The sequence below is a fragment of the Topomyia yanbarensis genome, chromosome 2 (assembly GCF_030247195.1).
Source record: "Topomyia yanbarensis strain Yona2022 chromosome 2, ASM3024719v1, whole genome shotgun sequence".
Taxonomy (NCBI): Eukaryota; Metazoa; Arthropoda; class Insecta; order Diptera; family Culicidae; genus Topomyia; species Topomyia yanbarensis.
In genome coordinates, this window is record NC_080671.1 from 319,431,458 (window position 1) to 319,448,849 (window position 17,392).

The 17,392-nt window shown below is 40.3% G+C and overlaps 2 protein-coding genes across 3 annotated transcripts in view; both read right to left on the reverse strand.

Moving 5' to 3' along the window:
* LOC131683723 (glucose dehydrogenase [FAD, quinone]) overlaps positions 1-4,398 on the reverse strand; it is a 107,988-nt gene extending 103,590 nt beyond the window's left edge. The window contains exon 1 of the mRNA XM_058965961.1: positions 4,299-4,398. The gene's annotated coding sequence lies outside the window, so the exon portion shown is untranslated. The remainder of the gene's footprint in view (positions 1-4,298) is intronic.
* Positions 4,399-5,566: 1,168 nt separating this feature from the next.
* On the reverse strand, positions 5,567-17,373 carry LOC131683733 (eukaryotic translation initiation factor 4H). Of its 2 annotated transcripts, none has more exons than XM_058965988.1 (4): positions 17,269-17,373; positions 16,416-16,715; positions 11,255-11,439; positions 5,567-7,061 (listed from the first exon to the last, which is right to left on the reverse strand). In XM_058965988.1, exons 1-4 carry the CDS (start codon positions 17,298-17,300, stop codon positions 6,589-6,591), a joined length of 990 nt encoding a protein of 329 aa, XP_058821971.1. In that variant the 5' UTR covers positions 17,301-17,373; the 3' UTR covers positions 5,567-6,588. The 2 variants fall into 2 exon arrangements, with proteins under 2 accessions (XP_058821971.1, XP_058821970.1); XM_058965987.1 differs by having other exon boundaries at positions 5,567-7,109.
* Positions 17,374-17,392: the final 19 nt, after the last annotated feature.

Sequence of the window (17,392 nt, forward strand, 5' to 3'; positions counted from 1 at the left end):
GCCTGTGTAGACAAAGATGCTGCTAAGTGGCTGCAGGATGTCACATCTGCGATCAAGCCCTGGGAAGGCGCTTCATTGGAAGCCGGTGAAGCGTTGTTGATTTCAATGCATGCGCTTTACAACGGGTGTTTCCCCGACTGCATCGACAGGTCCGATGGGAACATCCTCCGCCTGGTGCAGAATCAGAACTACAATTTCTGCACAGAATGCTGGAGGGTCGTGAAGAGAACTACGGTCCTCAGAATGGTAGAGCTCCTGTTGGCGGTAGATGAGGCTTCAGTGAAGCTGTATTCAAGTGAACCTCCACCATGCTTTTGCCACAAGCGTCCTTGCCCGGAGGTTCACCAAAGAGCGCCTAGACATCGCTTAAATTCCTCAGTTTATAGGTTAGTATATTGTAACGACCACCCAACTCCAAGAGCTGCAGCTTTAATACAGAGCAATAAAATTCTCTCCAATTACAGAATTCATTCAACGAGACATCCAATAACAGTTGAGGCACCGACGGCTAGGGAAAAGCAGGAGATTGTGATCGCATCTGCCTACTTCCCTGGCGATGCGGATACACTATCACCTTCTGAAAGCGATGCCCTCATAAAGTACTGCATAAGCATTGCCTTTTATTGGATGTGATGTCAATACACATCACACAATATGGGGTAGCACGGATATAAATACCGAAGGTGAGCACCTACTAGAATACCTGTCGTCAAATGATGTCATTGTATGTAACACTGGAGTTTTACCTACATTTATGAACGCAGTTAGAAGCAAAGTACTGGACCTCACGTTATGCAGCGCTCATATAACGGAAAAGATAAAGAGTCGGCACGTTTCTGACGAACCTAGTCTGTTTGATCATAGACAAATAATGTTCGCCGTGGAAGCCAATAAACTCACAATGCAAAAACGCAGGGAAATACGGAAAACAAATTAGTGTGTATTACGCTCACACCTGGAACAGTCGAAAAGAACGGGGAGTAATCTCCATGGATAATGCGGCAAACGACCTACAAAAGAGGATCATAACTGCCCATGATGCTAGTTGCCCTATTGTAACGAGGTCTGTATGTCGTAATGTTCCTTGGTGGAACCAAAGTCTAGCAACAAGGACAATCAAGGAGGGAAGCTATGCGCCTGTTCAATAAAGCGAAGATTACTGGTAACTGGTCAAGCTACAGGACCGCTCTTACTAAATACAACGCTGAGTTGAAAAAGGCAAAAAACAATGTTTATTTGACACGGCTCATAGCGGCAGCTTAACGGAGCCGAGGATCTTTCATGTGTTTACAATATTTAAAAAATAAAAATAAAAACAAATATTTATTGTCCGTGTGATCTCGTACGCGCAACTTTTTATTGCGAGCGGAGAACTTCTTTCGCGGCTCACCTACTGCATCATGGGGACCATTGAATTCTCTCCTGTCCTCCACATAAAGGTCATCATCGTTTAAAGTGCCGTGGTGCTCGCGACCTGCTTCTTGCACTTACGGGTGACCAATGTAAAGCCGTCGTCATTGTTATTATCTTCCTCACCGATGTTCTGCCCATAAACGCATAAGAGTCCCATGTGGATTTTTGTCGAAAATGAGTTATCCGTTGGATTGTATTCTGTATCACCACTGAATCATCACAAATAAGATTACCGGGTTTGTTCAGAAAATATAAAAAAAATACCAAAACATGGTTGTCCCATCCATTTGGCTCAATGGATGGGACAATCTTGAACAGCATTTTTCTCGGCTTGCTGTTTTTCAACATGGGACTCTTATGCTGTTATGGGCAGTGTCGCTCACAGTGGTTTTTGAAGTGCTGCATGCTGCTTTTGCAGTTGTCAATATGGACTGAACAGCTGCTACAAATTTGGCAACCGTTTGTGGTTCAGGTATTGGTATTGAAAACTCTTTTTTGGGTTGGTTTGCCGTGGTTGCGTTGGCAATCGGTAGAGATGCATTCTCCTCTGTATCTTCCGCGCAAGGTTGTCCGTGGTGCGCTGCCTGATTACAATACTTTCACGTAGGAGTTTGCCCCACATGGGTGCATAACGTAGTTTGATTAATAGTAGCTTCGTGGGTTTTGAGGTTTAGAGTCAAGTTGGAAGAGATACGTCTTTCGATCCGCATCCTCACCACAAGAACACCGTTAGGTGTACCTTGGAAGAAATTTCTCCACGTATCAGGTGTAACGGATTCCACTTCTCCGTATTGCGACATGTATTTTGCAATTAGATCAGGAGGGGTACATGGTGATAGGTCATGTAGCTTTACATCTACATAGTCTTTTTCTATATACACGGGAATCTTAATTCCAACTTTATCACTTTCAGCCACGTGCTTCAAGTTGTTCTGCAAAACGAAACGTTCGGCTTGGGCTCACGTGTTGAATGATATCTCGACAAACAAGTCAAATGGTCCTAAGTGCGAAGCGTCTCTTTGTTTACTTTTTCTTTCGATTATTACGGCGTCATCTTAAAACTTTTCAATATTGTTTCAGGATATATCGAAAAACTTTGATTTCGACTAGCTTATTCTGCTAAGAGTTGAGTAACAAATGTATAAACTGCCGAGTTATTAGCGAAAGAAAAAGTAAACAAAGAGAAACTGTCATTTCACTTTGGACCATTTGACATGTTTGGCTAGATATGAGTACTACATCCCAGTAAAGTTCAGCCGGAAATGAACTGGAATTCTGGCTGGTTCCAGTTCGTGCACCGGCTCCAGTGACACAACCGATTCTAATTAGAATCGGTTGTGTCACTGGAGCCGGAATACGATCTGGAACCAGCCAGAATTCCAGTTCATTTCCGGCTGAGCTTAACTGGGATTGCAAAGATTATTATACTGTAGATACATAACCTCCTTGAACCTAAGCTGCATCTTCACCTTCAGCAGGTATTCCACTTCAGGAAAACTCAATCTTATTGAACAGAATTTAAAGTCAACGACCGCTGTGTTGGGTCGGAGCAGAGATTTTTCGTCAACTTTACTCATGATGGCAAGAATAAATTAAAAGTTTCCTTTGTTCTCGAGACAATGCACACTAGATCGAGAGGTTGCTAGTTGTTGTTCACTTGGTTCGATTGCACGCAGTGTTGCCACAATGAAACCTGTACCGGGAGTTGAAAAATCTTTCCTATCTGTACTCTGCTATAGAAAAATCTGTACCGGATTCTGTACCGAAACAATAACAAGGTTGTTTAGAAAAAATCATTTTTCTTATACATATTTTTCATTTGGGGAAATCAAACCAGAAATTTTGACTCTTCTCTTTCACAATAAACCTCTTCACTCCTATGTGTTTGCTCCCATGTGTGCATTCTACTGCATGGCCGCACACCTCAAAGAGTAGAAATAAAGAGGCTCTTTAGTGTGCATCATGGTCCCATGCGCACGGAAGCAGAGAAGACAACCAAAAAACATTTTAAAAACGTTCTTCCGATCAATCTTTATCTGAATCTGAATAGTTTGATTCCCCTTCCTCCCTGTTTGCCAGTGAGGGGAGGCACAAAAAAGTGGCTCTTCAAGGTGACTCAATGTGCGAAATTTTGCATCTCTTGGTGCACAGCTCTTTCTCTTTTTCGTTTTCAAGTTTCTCTTTGGGCGGGTGATCTCCACATCGCAGTGTTCTTGTGCCGCTCTTTTTTGTGTTTCGCTCTTTGTGCACATTATGGGATGCATCGCAAGGTTAAATTATTTTACTCTTCTGTCATCTAAAAAAATCTGTACCAATCTGTACTTTTTTACAAAAATCTGTAATCTGTACCGTACAGAATCTGTACCAAAAACGCTTCAAAAATCTGTACCTTTCTAGATAAATCTGTACTTGTGGCATCACTGATTGTACGTCTGACTTGGGCAGTAGTAGAAAGTAGGTTCTCTCACAATTGGCAATAATGCAACATTCGATTTTCAAATGAACACCCACTTTCCTGGATCGGCTGCGAAGACGAGAATTCGGCAGGTCAGGATTGTGATGGAATCTGTCCTAACAGGACAGGGCATCATAGAAACGGATTTTCACACTATCTCTAATTAAATGGGCTATCATTTAATATCGACAACATTCTTTGAATTTTTCTACAAAAATCGGTAGACATAATTCATCCGGATCAACTAAGCATCCTGAGATCAAGTCCTATGCTTGTGCACACACCTATGAGCTGGAGAGAAGTTGAAAAAAATGTAATGGCCTAACTAGACTCGCTGTTCTCTATTCACCCATGTCACATGAACAAATTATATAAATAAAAATACAAGATTTAACAAACAAGACACAGACAAGTAACCATGCTTACTTACCTTAGAGTCGATTTCTTCACCCTTAACTTTTAAACTGTTTCCCGTGTGTTACATCTGAGTTAAAAGTTATGTGAGGTTGAATAAATGTGCCCTTAGTTCGTTGAAATCGTAGAGTGGCGGGATTTGTTATCAAAGCTGCCAAGACTGGGGTAACCATATCCATGTCCTAACGGGGACCAAATGAGCCCTGGTTGGTTGATGGCACCAAAACAACCAGCAAATTATTAACGTTACTCCATGATGAAGTGCTTTCCACGGCATATATACATAATTTCTGCAGACAATTTTGAGGATTAATGTAAACAGAACTATCAAAACAAATCATCGTTTTTAGGAGGATTGCACGAGAATGCAGCAGACCAAAACACTCGGCCAACTTCGATTCATACCAAGCTCTGTGTTCGATTTATGTAGGGTAAAGTGCCTATTTTCACCATACTATGCAGGGTGTCTCACTAATTCATTAATTTCTTGGCCTACAAGCAATGGAATGCGTGAAAGTTGACATCAACAGTTTTGCTTCGTTGTTAAGAACCAAGATAATAACGCAAATGCTCCGAAAACAGTTAAATGCTCGTGTTTGAGCGCAACGAAAACATGAATCGAGTGCCCCTACTGTTGCGCTACCATTTGACTTAAAGCGTTGAACAAAGATGGCAGACACTTCTCTAAACAACGGCTTCAAATGGGTAGCTTGATAATAGAAACATGGCGAAAATATGCTCGTCACCCTATCTCCATGTTTTCCACTTGCAATCTTTTGAACAAAGAGAAGTTTTTCAAAAGGGCGTGAGTTTTTGAATCAGTTATGAACATATGTTGTTCGAAACCGTATTTTGAACAGTAACACCATCCGATAATGAGTTGCAGGAAATTGATCCTAATCCATCGATTATCAACGTAATGACGGAATTACTTTATTGGCAAAAGTTATCTTGTTCAAGCAGAAAGCGCTGGAATTTTTATCACAATCAGCGTACATCAGTACAAGCAATGTCATACTAGTAAAATGCTACCTTTAATGTTATTTTTGTACTTAGCATACAAAAACCGCTACTTTGAATCAACTGAATCCTTCTATCGATGGTTTCTTTTAAATACAATATTGTACAAAAGAGCCTCTATAATCGAAAAAAATTTGCAACGGTTCTAGCATCCGCCATATCGCCATAAACAGAAAATGATTAAACCAAAGATATAGGTACATAAATCTAAGGACAGTGATATTCATTTAACCCATTTAAGGCCATGAAATACAAATATGCATATTCCAAGTTTTAGTTGTTTCATCAGTTTATTTCATTCATTTTTCATGTCGTCATTCATCTCATATTTATTTCAACAACACTTAAACATAGGGGTGTATAATATGCCTTATTATTTTTTACATTTCTGCAGTGGGAATTTAGTTTTAAAAATGTTCAACCGATCCAAACGAGGCGATTCGTGCGAAATATCTAAGACTGAATATTTTTGAATCAAACGAAATAGTAAAGTTTTTAAAGAACTCAAATCACAATACGCTGTTGTGTCCATAGAATAAAATCAAAAATAAGAAACTTTGATTGCGTAAAGCTACCAGTGTCTGAATGTAAAACTATCCTTAATTGTAAGGAAATTCGTTAGATGAAAATTCCCCTCAATAGCAAGCTAGGTTCATATGCTGTTGATAGAGTCACATGCATTCGCGATCCTTCTTAAATAAAAGCACTCCATACCTCAACCTTAAACACAAAAGCCGTTCAACGCAAGTAGAAAAGCTAAAGAAATTAAAACGCAAAATCTTGACTTGTCTATGTAATCATTCCTCTGTTTGACAAGCTCAAGAAAGTGTATTTGTTACTATTGTTTGTCTTATAGTAAAATTTCAGTTTTCAGCTTTTCCCTTGTTTAATCATTAATCTTTTAGGTTCTGAATATATCAATGTGCTATAATAATTAATATATTTTACTGCTTCAATAATTATTTGCATTATAATTACACATTATTTTGTATTTCATTCCTTCTTTTTGCAATTTTTTCTTTTTCTTTAATGTTAATATTAAATCGTAGAAAAAAGCGTAAAAATCAAAATATAAATTAAACACATACTTTTTACGTTAGGTTGTATCGTTTCTGTTTTATGTGTATGTATTTTCATGTATGGGTATGTACTTTCGCATTACAAACCTGCTTGGATTTTTTCTTCCTATTTGTATGCCTTTAGTAAAGTCTGTTTTACTTTCGCTCTCATTTGATAAAAGGGAAAAGGGATTAAACGTTAACGTTATTATAAACCAAAGAAAATCTTCAGTTTGGCCCGTTCTTGTCATCTCCTGCCGTCGACGAAGACGTGGACGTTTTACGTTCCGACTCCTCCAGATTTCTGCCCTCTGTAGCAATGTTTTCTTCGCGCGGTCGGGCATTACCGAAAATAGCAGCCGCTTGCTTCGTGTCTGCCAAAGCATTTAAAGGAGCAGCCACAGTGCGTGGCTTTAAGTTCAATTTAGGTCTACCGGCATCACGTTCTGCCAGACTGAGTGCCGGACCTTGACCTGGCTGTGAACGATCATTTCCCCTGTCGTGATCACGATGGTCTCGACGACCACCGCCGGAACTGCCGGGGCCACCTCCGTAGCGATTAAACCGATCACCATCACGGCTGTAATTGTCTCCGCCTCTATCGTTGCCAGGACGTCCGTCGTGATCGCGACTCCAGTCGTCGCGGCCTCCACCACCTTCCTCGTTGAAATTACCATACCGACCACGGTTGGGACCACGATCTGAAAACGATAGATCTTTCATTTTGTCGACAGACGATGATAGATCTTCTGTATTGTTGAAAAATGCATTAGTTTCTGGTTGTGGTAGAGAGAATGCAAACCGGCGTCAAGCGAACCAATTAAAAAGTTACTGCAAACTATTAACATATTCACTTTGACTTGTCACCGGTTCGCGGTTATCTCATCCAAAACTCTAGTTTATGTCTGATTAATCTTAATACTAAGGATGTTGTATGATTGTTCGATATTGTCACGCGATAGCACAAGAATTTGGCGATAATCATAATCGTGTTCCGCAATTTCCCAGCTACCAGGGCTATATGGCATAATGGACGTTTAGCATAACTGACATAGGGCGTAGCTTCCAAAAGGGGTTACACTCTGGGTCAATTGGCATAACGGAAATTTAAGGTATTTATTTATAACTTCGGGAAAATGATGATTTGGCATAATTTTGCGGTGATCACACTGAAGGTATTTTGGCATAACGGGCATTTGACATAACTATTTGTATCTTGAGGGAATGGTCATTTGGCTCGCACCTGCCGTACACAAACGTATCACTCCTCGAGATCATGAAAACTTCTGCATTATGACATTTCCCTAAATTTCCACCAATAAGTTGTCGCTCTTCAAGACAGAGTTTGAATAATTAAAATTAATATCTTCTCTATATCATCAGCCGTTCTTTCGATTTATATAATGGAAAAAAATCTATCGAGGCAGACCGATTAATTATTATTACTAGATATCGCCAGATTTTAAAAATAATAAGTTGATATATGTATACTAGACTGGTTCAATTTTTGACTTTTGGCTCCACCAGGCCCTACTGATTTCTTTTATGTCTCTTAGTAATTGTGCAAATTTTGGTACCGATCGGTTGTGTCTACGGACCCTCCAAAAATTTCAAAGTTTATATGGAAATTAGTATGGAAAATCGGTTAAAATTGAAAATAAATTCTTAAAAAATCACCTCATCAATCAATTCATGGAACACTATATATTTCTAAAGGTATTCTTCTACTGAACACATTCGTGGAACATTGTAAGTTTGTGAAAATTCGCTAGAAAAGTTATTAGCTTAAGAAGTAGCATGACTTCAAAACAAGTGGATTTTATTATTAATCATAGCAACCCTGTTTGAATAGCTCCATCGTTGTACAAGTGTAAACTAGAGTTGCCACCTACCGCTCGCGTATGGCATATATACCCATTGAAGTCGCGGTTTCTACATCTTGAAATTTCAAGTAGACGCTAGTGTAATATGCGCCATTGCCACACAACCGAAACCAAAGATCCCACGCGACGCAAAACCAATGCGAATCCACCAGGCGATGTGGTCGCCGACTCGCTTTCTGAAGTGGTGGCTCCTCACAAGCAAACCTGTGATCCACTCGTTTGTCCATTACGCTCAGCATGTTGGCTTTTCATTAGCCGTTCAAAACTGCATATACAATAATTTTCTCCGAACGATAAACATTATTCTCAACAATCGTGGCATCAAAATACACACGGCAAAGCATTTACCCAAAAACACCCTGATAACTTATAACTTTATCAATAAATCTACTCACGCAAAAAAAAACCATTTGGCTAAATTAATATTTTCCTGAGCATAAAAACAATTATACCAAAAGACCCTCAGCGGTTGTATAGCTCAAAATAATGTCCAATGCCCTTACTTTCTGTCAAGTTTGAAATTATGCCTGTTTCTTCGAAGATGACAAAATATCAAATGATTTTCAGTTTCGAGATAGATCATCTACTTATATTAATTTCGCACAAGGTTTTCAAATTGGTATTATCAAGAGTCGTCTGAAGAAAATAAATCGCCATTGAGGTCGGAATCTCCAACAGAATATCTGATTTTGTTTTAGAGTGCTAAATCAAATATGGCTATATAGATGCGAATTTTGTGTTGATCGCATGTTTGTTTGTGTGTCACAATGCAAACATCACTTTGAGAATAATCGGGACCACAGATCCAATTTACTGTGAATTTTGATTCAATTTACGAGCTATGTAACACATTAGTTTATTCATCCACGCAAATAATCAAAATCGGATTTCGCAAAGAAGTATCGTCAGAGGAGGTAATTTGTAAAGTACCAAGGAATCTAAACAAAAGCGAAGAGAAAATCGATACTCTGCTGTATTCACGATAGAGTTGAAAAATGCGTCTAACAGGGCCAGCTGGGAAGCCATCGTCGCAACGCTGCCCAGCTATCTATGTCAGATCCTGAAGAGCTACTTCCAGAGCAGAGTGCTGCTGTATGAGATGAACGAAGGACAAAAGTCAATACGAGTCACAGCGGTCCATGTTAGGGCTCCAACTATCTGAAACGGGATGTACGATGTGGTCTTGAAACTGCGGCTGTACAGGAAAGCGAAATAGTGATGCCGGTGACGGAGACGATCGACGCGATCGAGACGGGGAATTGTTGATGATCAGCAACTGGAACACGGTCTAGCGGATGCAGATCGACGTCGGAGGGTACATGAATGCATCGAAGCGTGCACGGAAGCAATTGGAAGTGATGATGGACAACCGGTGCAGCTTCAACAACTACGTCGACTACGCATGCGAAAACTCGGCGAAGGCAGTGAACGCAATAGCGAGGATCATGCAAACGTCGGCGAGTCGCGAGTGTTCACAGAACAATATCGTCGGAAGCAGCATACGTTATCGCGCGAATGATCACCCTGGCGGAGGATATCGAGTGCAACAATCGGAGAAACACCATAAACGCGAGGAAAATGGTGAGAATCGCTTCGATGGCGAGGTGGCAACAGGAATGAGACAATACGGAGAAAGGAAGGTGGACCTAGAAAGCACGCCGATTTGAACTGCCACCTGACACAACTCCGGATCAGCTCGGACACGCAACGTCACCGTTGCGCACAGAGAAACTTAAAACTGAAGGGTTGAACGTCAACCCGGATAATGTTGTATACAGAAGCTACACAGATTACAGCGGGAATGATGTGATAAACAGCGAGCAACGGTTTCGGGAGAGCAATCACCGCCAGGAAACTCTTCACTGGAGCAGGCTAAATCCACCGGAGGGGACTAGTCGAGTAGACTACGACAGAGCACCGGGTATGGGTCGTCGGTGCGCCAGCAAACCGGATGTCATGCTCTATTTGGAATCGGCGGTTCGACAACCGCACCCTACCGGTTAACCCGATAGAAATATAGCGAAAAACAAAGAAGAATCGGCATCGGAAAAACTTTCCATCGGCGTAAGTTAGATTCAGCGCCGCGAAATAGACTGAGTACACCGCAACGAGACACCACCGGAATCGCCAAACTGACCTTGGGCATCCGGCTCTCACTGCGGGATTTTCCGTCTGAGTAGGCTAGGTCCATCGTTGGGGACTATAACGAGTAGTTCGCGAACACGTTGGGAGCTCAAGGCGAAAGTGGTACTGAATGGCACAAGGGAGCCGAAGGACTCAGTAAATTAGACAATCTGAAGTTTGCCGCCCAGATTGTCCTCGTAGCTGAAGAGCACTAATTCTCGACCCACAGCTAGCTTTCCTACTACCATACAGAAATTGCCACGTTGTGTGGATGGTCGAAAACTGGTAGTGTGTCGAGGAGGGGTTCTGTAACCCTACTGAAATAACTAACGTCAAGATAGTTGGATTGAAGTGTAAGCTGTTTACATAAAAAATCTCTCCCTCAGGTTGCAGTTTATTTAAGCTGGTCGGGCGGCTGTCCAAGCCCGTTCCCGGAGTTGTTGGTTTTTGTACATTTTTTTCCTGCTCAGAATGTTTTGAAAATTTGTTTTTGTCCCCTAAAAAAACAGACATTTGCCGTACTTATCGAACTGAATCGAATGTTGTATGAAACTCGGCATTCCGGGGCTCGGTTAAAAAGTCGATTTTCGGAGCAATTGCATTGCATATCTATTGAAAAAGCAAAACAATAAAAACGCATTTGAAGTTTTCTATACACTCAAAATGTTCCTGACAGACATCGCAGCAGAATAGAACATTTGTACATCTATGGATTATTGTTGCCTTTCATATTTTGGTGCTTCATGCCAAAAAAAAGAATCCGATTCTGCAGCGATGTAACCCCATAGTATAGGTTATTGCAAGGAAACTAGTAAAAAACGGTGACCGATCTGTTGTGAAATGTTTATACTTCGCACCACCCCATTGTACAGGTTTTGGAAACTCACCATTGTAATTATTGGAACGTCCACGATTTCTATCGAAGTCATTTCTTCCAAAATTATCATTACCATAATTCCTATCACCGCCTTGCCGATTGTGGTTTCCTCCTTTATTATTGAAGCCTCCACCACCGCGGTTAGGTGGAACACCGCCACCACCACCACCACCTCCTCGCCTGTTGAAGCCACCACTAAAATGAGAATATCAAAAAGAGTACCATTACGGGACGCCAAAAGATTTTTCAAAACATCGGTATTACTTTTTTAAGTCTAGAGTTGTCTGGATAAGTTGGTGCAACCTTTTTAAAAATGTTTGCAGTGGTTTTAGAATCAACAAAAGTAATTTTGATAACGTATATTTCTATTTTCCGAGTTGTCTGGAGAAAATTATACAAATCTGTGCCAAATAAAAATAATCTGTATGTTTGAATGATTTATACAAATCTGGAACAATCTGAATAATTTTGTAATCCAACTAGTTAACCTTCCGGCAGTCGCGCTAGTGCACGCTGCTCTGAAAATCAAGCGAAATTGTCTTTGGGCACCAGCGGGTGTTCGTTCAGTGAGCCATTTTCACGACTTCCGGAGGGTTAAATAAAGTTGGTTAATCCATTGCATAAAAATGGCATGTATCAGTTATCGCATCGCTCGGAAAAAAAACCAATGTGTGATTCCCCGACCATTCATAAAATCTAGTTACCTAGCTAATAATTTCAATGTACCCTTCTTATCTATGTAAACTATTATTAATCTAGTCTAGTCCACACATACTCAGCCAATACATGCACTGCCCATAAACGCATAAGAGTCCCATGTGGATTTTTGTCGAAAATGAGTTATCCGTTGGATTGTATTCTGTATCACCACTGAATCACACTGCATAAATAAGATTACCGGGTTTGTTCAGAAAATATATAAAAAAATACCAAAACATGGTAGTCCCATCCATTTGGCTCAATGAATGGGACAATCTTGAACAGCGTTTTTCTCGGCTTGCTGTTTTTCAACATGGGACTCTTATGCTGTTATGGGCAGTGCAGGGATCCTGGAAAATTGCGGACATTCGCCTACAATTTTTCTTGTCAATATTAATGTTTCTTGCATATATGATATGTGACACAATCATTGAAGCGGCCAGGCCAACTGTGCAGTGTACAAATTGAAGATGATTCAAAATTATACGACAATCACATTATTCATGTAAACTGTACATTTTTTTGTCATACCGGCTTGAACCTTCGTTCGAACCGGTCACAAATAGTCTTTCTCAAGACTACCCACACTATTTTTACAGTAAACGACAAGTTACGGCGAGTGCCCTAGAACAAAGTTTCAATAGCCTACCGATCGCCAGCATCTAGTTTAACCCGCCTAGTCAATTGATTGCAGCAACTCGTTCGATGTTTTATCCGAATGTGAAGCTTGAAATTTGTAAATTTTCTGGCATTGTGCGTATTACCAATGACAATAAAAAGCAATCACCTCCTCCGATAACAGTGATAATCGTTCCTCCTGGACTTAAAAGCCTCGTTGCAGATTAGCCGAAGAGGAAAATGTCGAGTTACAGCGGAGGACTTGATTGGCCACAAAAGACTACTCTAGTATCTTACGGAGAATTTATCTATCAGAATCTAACAAAAGAAATTAAGCATAGATTCACACTCTTAAGAAATAAATATTTCACAAAAGAAAGAAATCAAATCCATCATTAATCCTCCGGAAGTCGCGGTTATGGCGTGACTGCCGAAAGGTTAAAAAATTAAAAATATGAAAGCTCCAAGTTATTATGGACTTTTTAACATTTTTGAGGTAAAAATATTCAACAAATATTTTGAGTTAACATTGTTTCCTGAAAGATGAAAAACTACCAAAGTTATTCCTATTCTGAAACCAGATAAAAATTCAGCAGAAGCATCTAGCTATAGACCTGTTTCACAATTTTCGGGTTCGAAAAGAAACCCGAACATTTTAAAAGCTAACAGTAGTTACCCTTACTCGCGAACTACGATATATTTCTTAGTCTTATACAGAATTTAATGGTCCCTGTCCTGTTACATATCGGTAGTTGTTATGGTGGTAATTTTAAATTCCACAAAAGCAATCTCCCTTCATTAAAAAAAAAAACTGTTTCAATTTTGAAACAAGACTGACCTAAAGTATTTTGCCCCCTCCCCAAGGTTTAGGGGTTTGACGGTATTGCAAACATCATCAAGCATCAATTGCTTTAAGATGGGTACTGCATTACGCCTCGATAGTGGTGCATCGAGGAGACCGAGAGGGCTTATGCGCCTTTTTTATGTTATATGTCTTTTCATACTCCGCACCAGCGCATACCAACGCTAAACCACTGGTCTATGGGCGGTGGCGTGGCCGACAGGCGGATCGACGTAGATTGACTTTTGCTGTGTACCATGTTTGCAAATATTGTTCTATTGGTGGCATTCGTGGACGGGGCTCACGGAGAGGGTCATTGTGCGTCCATTTATCGGTCGACTTCGTCATCGTGCATATACCAATTAAATTAATTTAATAATTAAATTAATTTAATAAAGTAGAATAAGTAGAAACCTATTAGTTGTAGCTTTGTGATAATCGTTGTTTTTCGTACTAGTGTACAACTGTTATGTGCTAGTCGTATGTGTATCTATGTATGTATTCGTCTGAGTATTTATGACAGTTGGGTCAGGGAATGGATGCAGAACTGACGTATATGATAGAATAGTGGCTAATTCTTCTGGTGATCAATCTGAGCATTTAGTTCTATTCATTGGGGAAAGTCGGGCTGGATAAATTAGGGTAAAATAAATTTACCGACGCACGTGAGTCATCCATTCCCGGCCAGCATAACATGATGAAAGTCTAACAGCATGCAATTGTCGGTAATGATAAATATACAACATTTGCTGCATTTAGACGAGTTTGATTGCATGTTACATGTGTTTTTCTATTCTACTTCATTGGTCTGTTTTTTCTGTGCATCTATTAGTTTGCTTTTCCATTATTTATGTATACCAAAATAGTATTGTTCAATTTATACACTTCTAGTCAAGCTCTTTGCATCTTTTTTTCTTTATTTAGCATGTTATGATTCCTTTTATTAGTATATCTCTGCTATACGCTATCTATACTCATATAGGTACAAACGCTCGTGGCCTTCGCGATAACACAAAACTGGCCACAAACGCGACCATGCAATTGCAATAATCCACATATACTTACGCCCGCGATTTCGCCTACATGAAAACACCCCGGTAATTAAGTAAACGTGGCATCTTTAAACTTCCATACGCGGTCTCAAACATTAACCCACCACTCGCGCGATCATGAAACGGTCACGTCCAAAAGTTTAACCAGCCTGGACTAATCTACTATCTGTATCATACACTAAAAATTAAGCTTCAGATTCACGGTCCGCGCGCGATCAAACAAAAATGCACAATCCGTCATTATAAAATCGACGTTATACACACGAAGTCACATACACGTGACAAACACGTTAATATACAAATGCTTGAGCCCTTCGCTATCATCCCCGGCATCTACATCGGCGATCTAGTAAACATGATCGCATCCCAGTGATAAAGTGAATGTTTCAGCTCCTATAAATTTTTAAACGCGGTCTCAAGCGTGAACCTAAAAACTCCTGCACACGCACGATCATGAATCGGTCACTTCCGGATGTTTCTATCCTTGATATCAGCAGACTATGTCCATGCCTTCAATTGGATCAATTAAAAAAAGAAAGCTCTCATATCCACTGGACACCACGTTACATGGCGACATGACCGAGGACTCTAGTGATATGGGGTAACTTACTCCCTGTCAGAATGTGGATTGTACACCAAAAACTAACTATCAAAATGAAGGTCCGCGTGACCATCCAAGAACGCACGCGTATATAGAAAATGCCACACGGTTACAAAATCCAGTCTTGTACACGCGAAGTCACATGAACGCGAGCACACGTGACAGACACGTTAACGTACGAACGCTTAAGCCCTTCGCGAATAACAACGCACACCTACGTTCGCGATCGTGCAAACTTAATAACAACCTGGTAATAAGGAGAACGTTTTAGCGCTCGCGAAGTTTCAAACGCTGTCTCAAACACGAACCTACAAACATCCGTTTTCGCGCGCTCATGAATCGGTCACGTCCGGAAACCATTACCATGCAGATAGAAAAGTATGCTACCGATGCATAAATAAAATTCTGCGTGTACATGGGACTGGCTTGCGATTATAGGCAGTGAACTTCTGGGCGTTGGTTCATTCTGGGTAATGCTTTTCTGGGAAATAGTACATTTTGGATATTGTTTTCTAGGAATTAGTGCTTTCGAAGAAATGGTTTTTCTGTTCTGAAAAGTTCTTTCTGGGGAAAAACCTTCGGTGTTTTAGTTTCTGGGGAATGGTTCTCGGAGGAATGTCGTAGAATCGTTTGGTTGGTTATTCCGATGCTGAAGGGGAACAATGCAAGCAATACCGGAAATCTGTTTAATGGTTACAATTATCATGGCTTGTTGAGATGGCCAGTGTGGGTAGCTCCCGTGTTTCATAATCAACTAGAAGAGGAATTTGTTTCTTTGAAGGAAGCCTCGTAATTTGCCCTAAATAGCGTAGGTAAAACGATATTATGATGACTTCGGCAAGGAGCATAAGCCGTTTTCGAGGACAACCAAAGCGCGCTGTAGGTGCAATTTAGTATTTTCAACAACAGATTAAATGTCATCAAGTTTTACTTCGTTATGGTTTCAACTAAACCGGAAACATGGTACCTAATTTGCCGATTTGCTTGGAAGAAACAGATTGGCGAAAATGAAAACATTACGCCTATTGCAAGATCAGCGTCTAGAAGGAACGCTCATGAAACTTTGCTATTGATTTTAGACACTGATACCGAAGCAGATTGCAACTTGAATTTTTTTTACAACACTCATTGATAAATATACTTCTTTGACTTAAATTAAACACAAGTAACAGGTTACCGTACGTTTAATAAATTACAAAACAAGACGTATTTTACACCCAAATCTGGAAGTTAACCCACTCTAGTCACTAACAATGTTCCTATATTAAACATTAAACTTTAGCAAAGAATCTGTCGTTTTGAAGTGTATTTGGCGTTACCAGGGTCTAGTGCAATGCAAAAAATTAAAAAGCCAACTTACCGATCGTTTTTCTTTTGCTCCGCTATGTCAATCCTCAAGGTGGCCATACTGTCGTTGAGCATTATCATCCCGTCTAACTCCAATGCCTGTTTCAGCTCTTCCAACGATCCGAACTCAACGTAGCAAAATCCCTTGAAGACATCTGTTTCCTTGTCTTTGACCAAACGTATATTTTTCACCGTGAACTCCTTGAATATCCTGTTGAGATCGCCTTGGACAACGCCCTGTGGCAAATTGCCGACATACGCGATAAACGGAGGCTCCGTAGGAAGCGGTCTACGCTGCCGTTCACCTCCATATCTAGAAAACGATTAACACGGCTGTAGAGAACATTGGTACTAGCTTTCTACAAATTGATGTAATTATTTGAATTGTAACACCGCAAGGCAGTTGTACAGGTGTGTGTAATAGATGAAAATTGGTTGCCGATCGCAGTCAAAATTTGCGAAAAAATTCCCAGGATCCTAAAACGCGTGGATAAACAAAACATTACGCAATAATACTATTGCTAGCTTCATTTTTTTATAATACACTGTATACCGGATTCAATATCACTTTATTCCCGGATGTGGAAAATTATTTTTAGCTTATTTTTTGTTTGAAACTAGTTGCTTATTTTTGGGACAAATGCCGTAATATTCGCCGACAGCACAATTCAACCAAACAGAAAGGACCAGCCGACTTCCGAAACGCACCACGAGATGTACATTAAAACTGCTTTTTCGTTGCACATACGAACCCGAAACACAGACACCGTATTTCGTTTGACGGATATTTCCGAGGAGAACGATTTCACTATATAATATTCCGCGACAATCGTGATTAATTAGTGCAAAAATGTAATTTAATTTACCTATTATTATCATGACCACCTCTGCCTGCCATATTTGCTATTGAAGCCCAGTGTTGTCGCGAGTGTCAGAAAAATCCTCCTTTCATTCTGTTGTCATTACAAAAGGTACAGGTTATTTTACCGC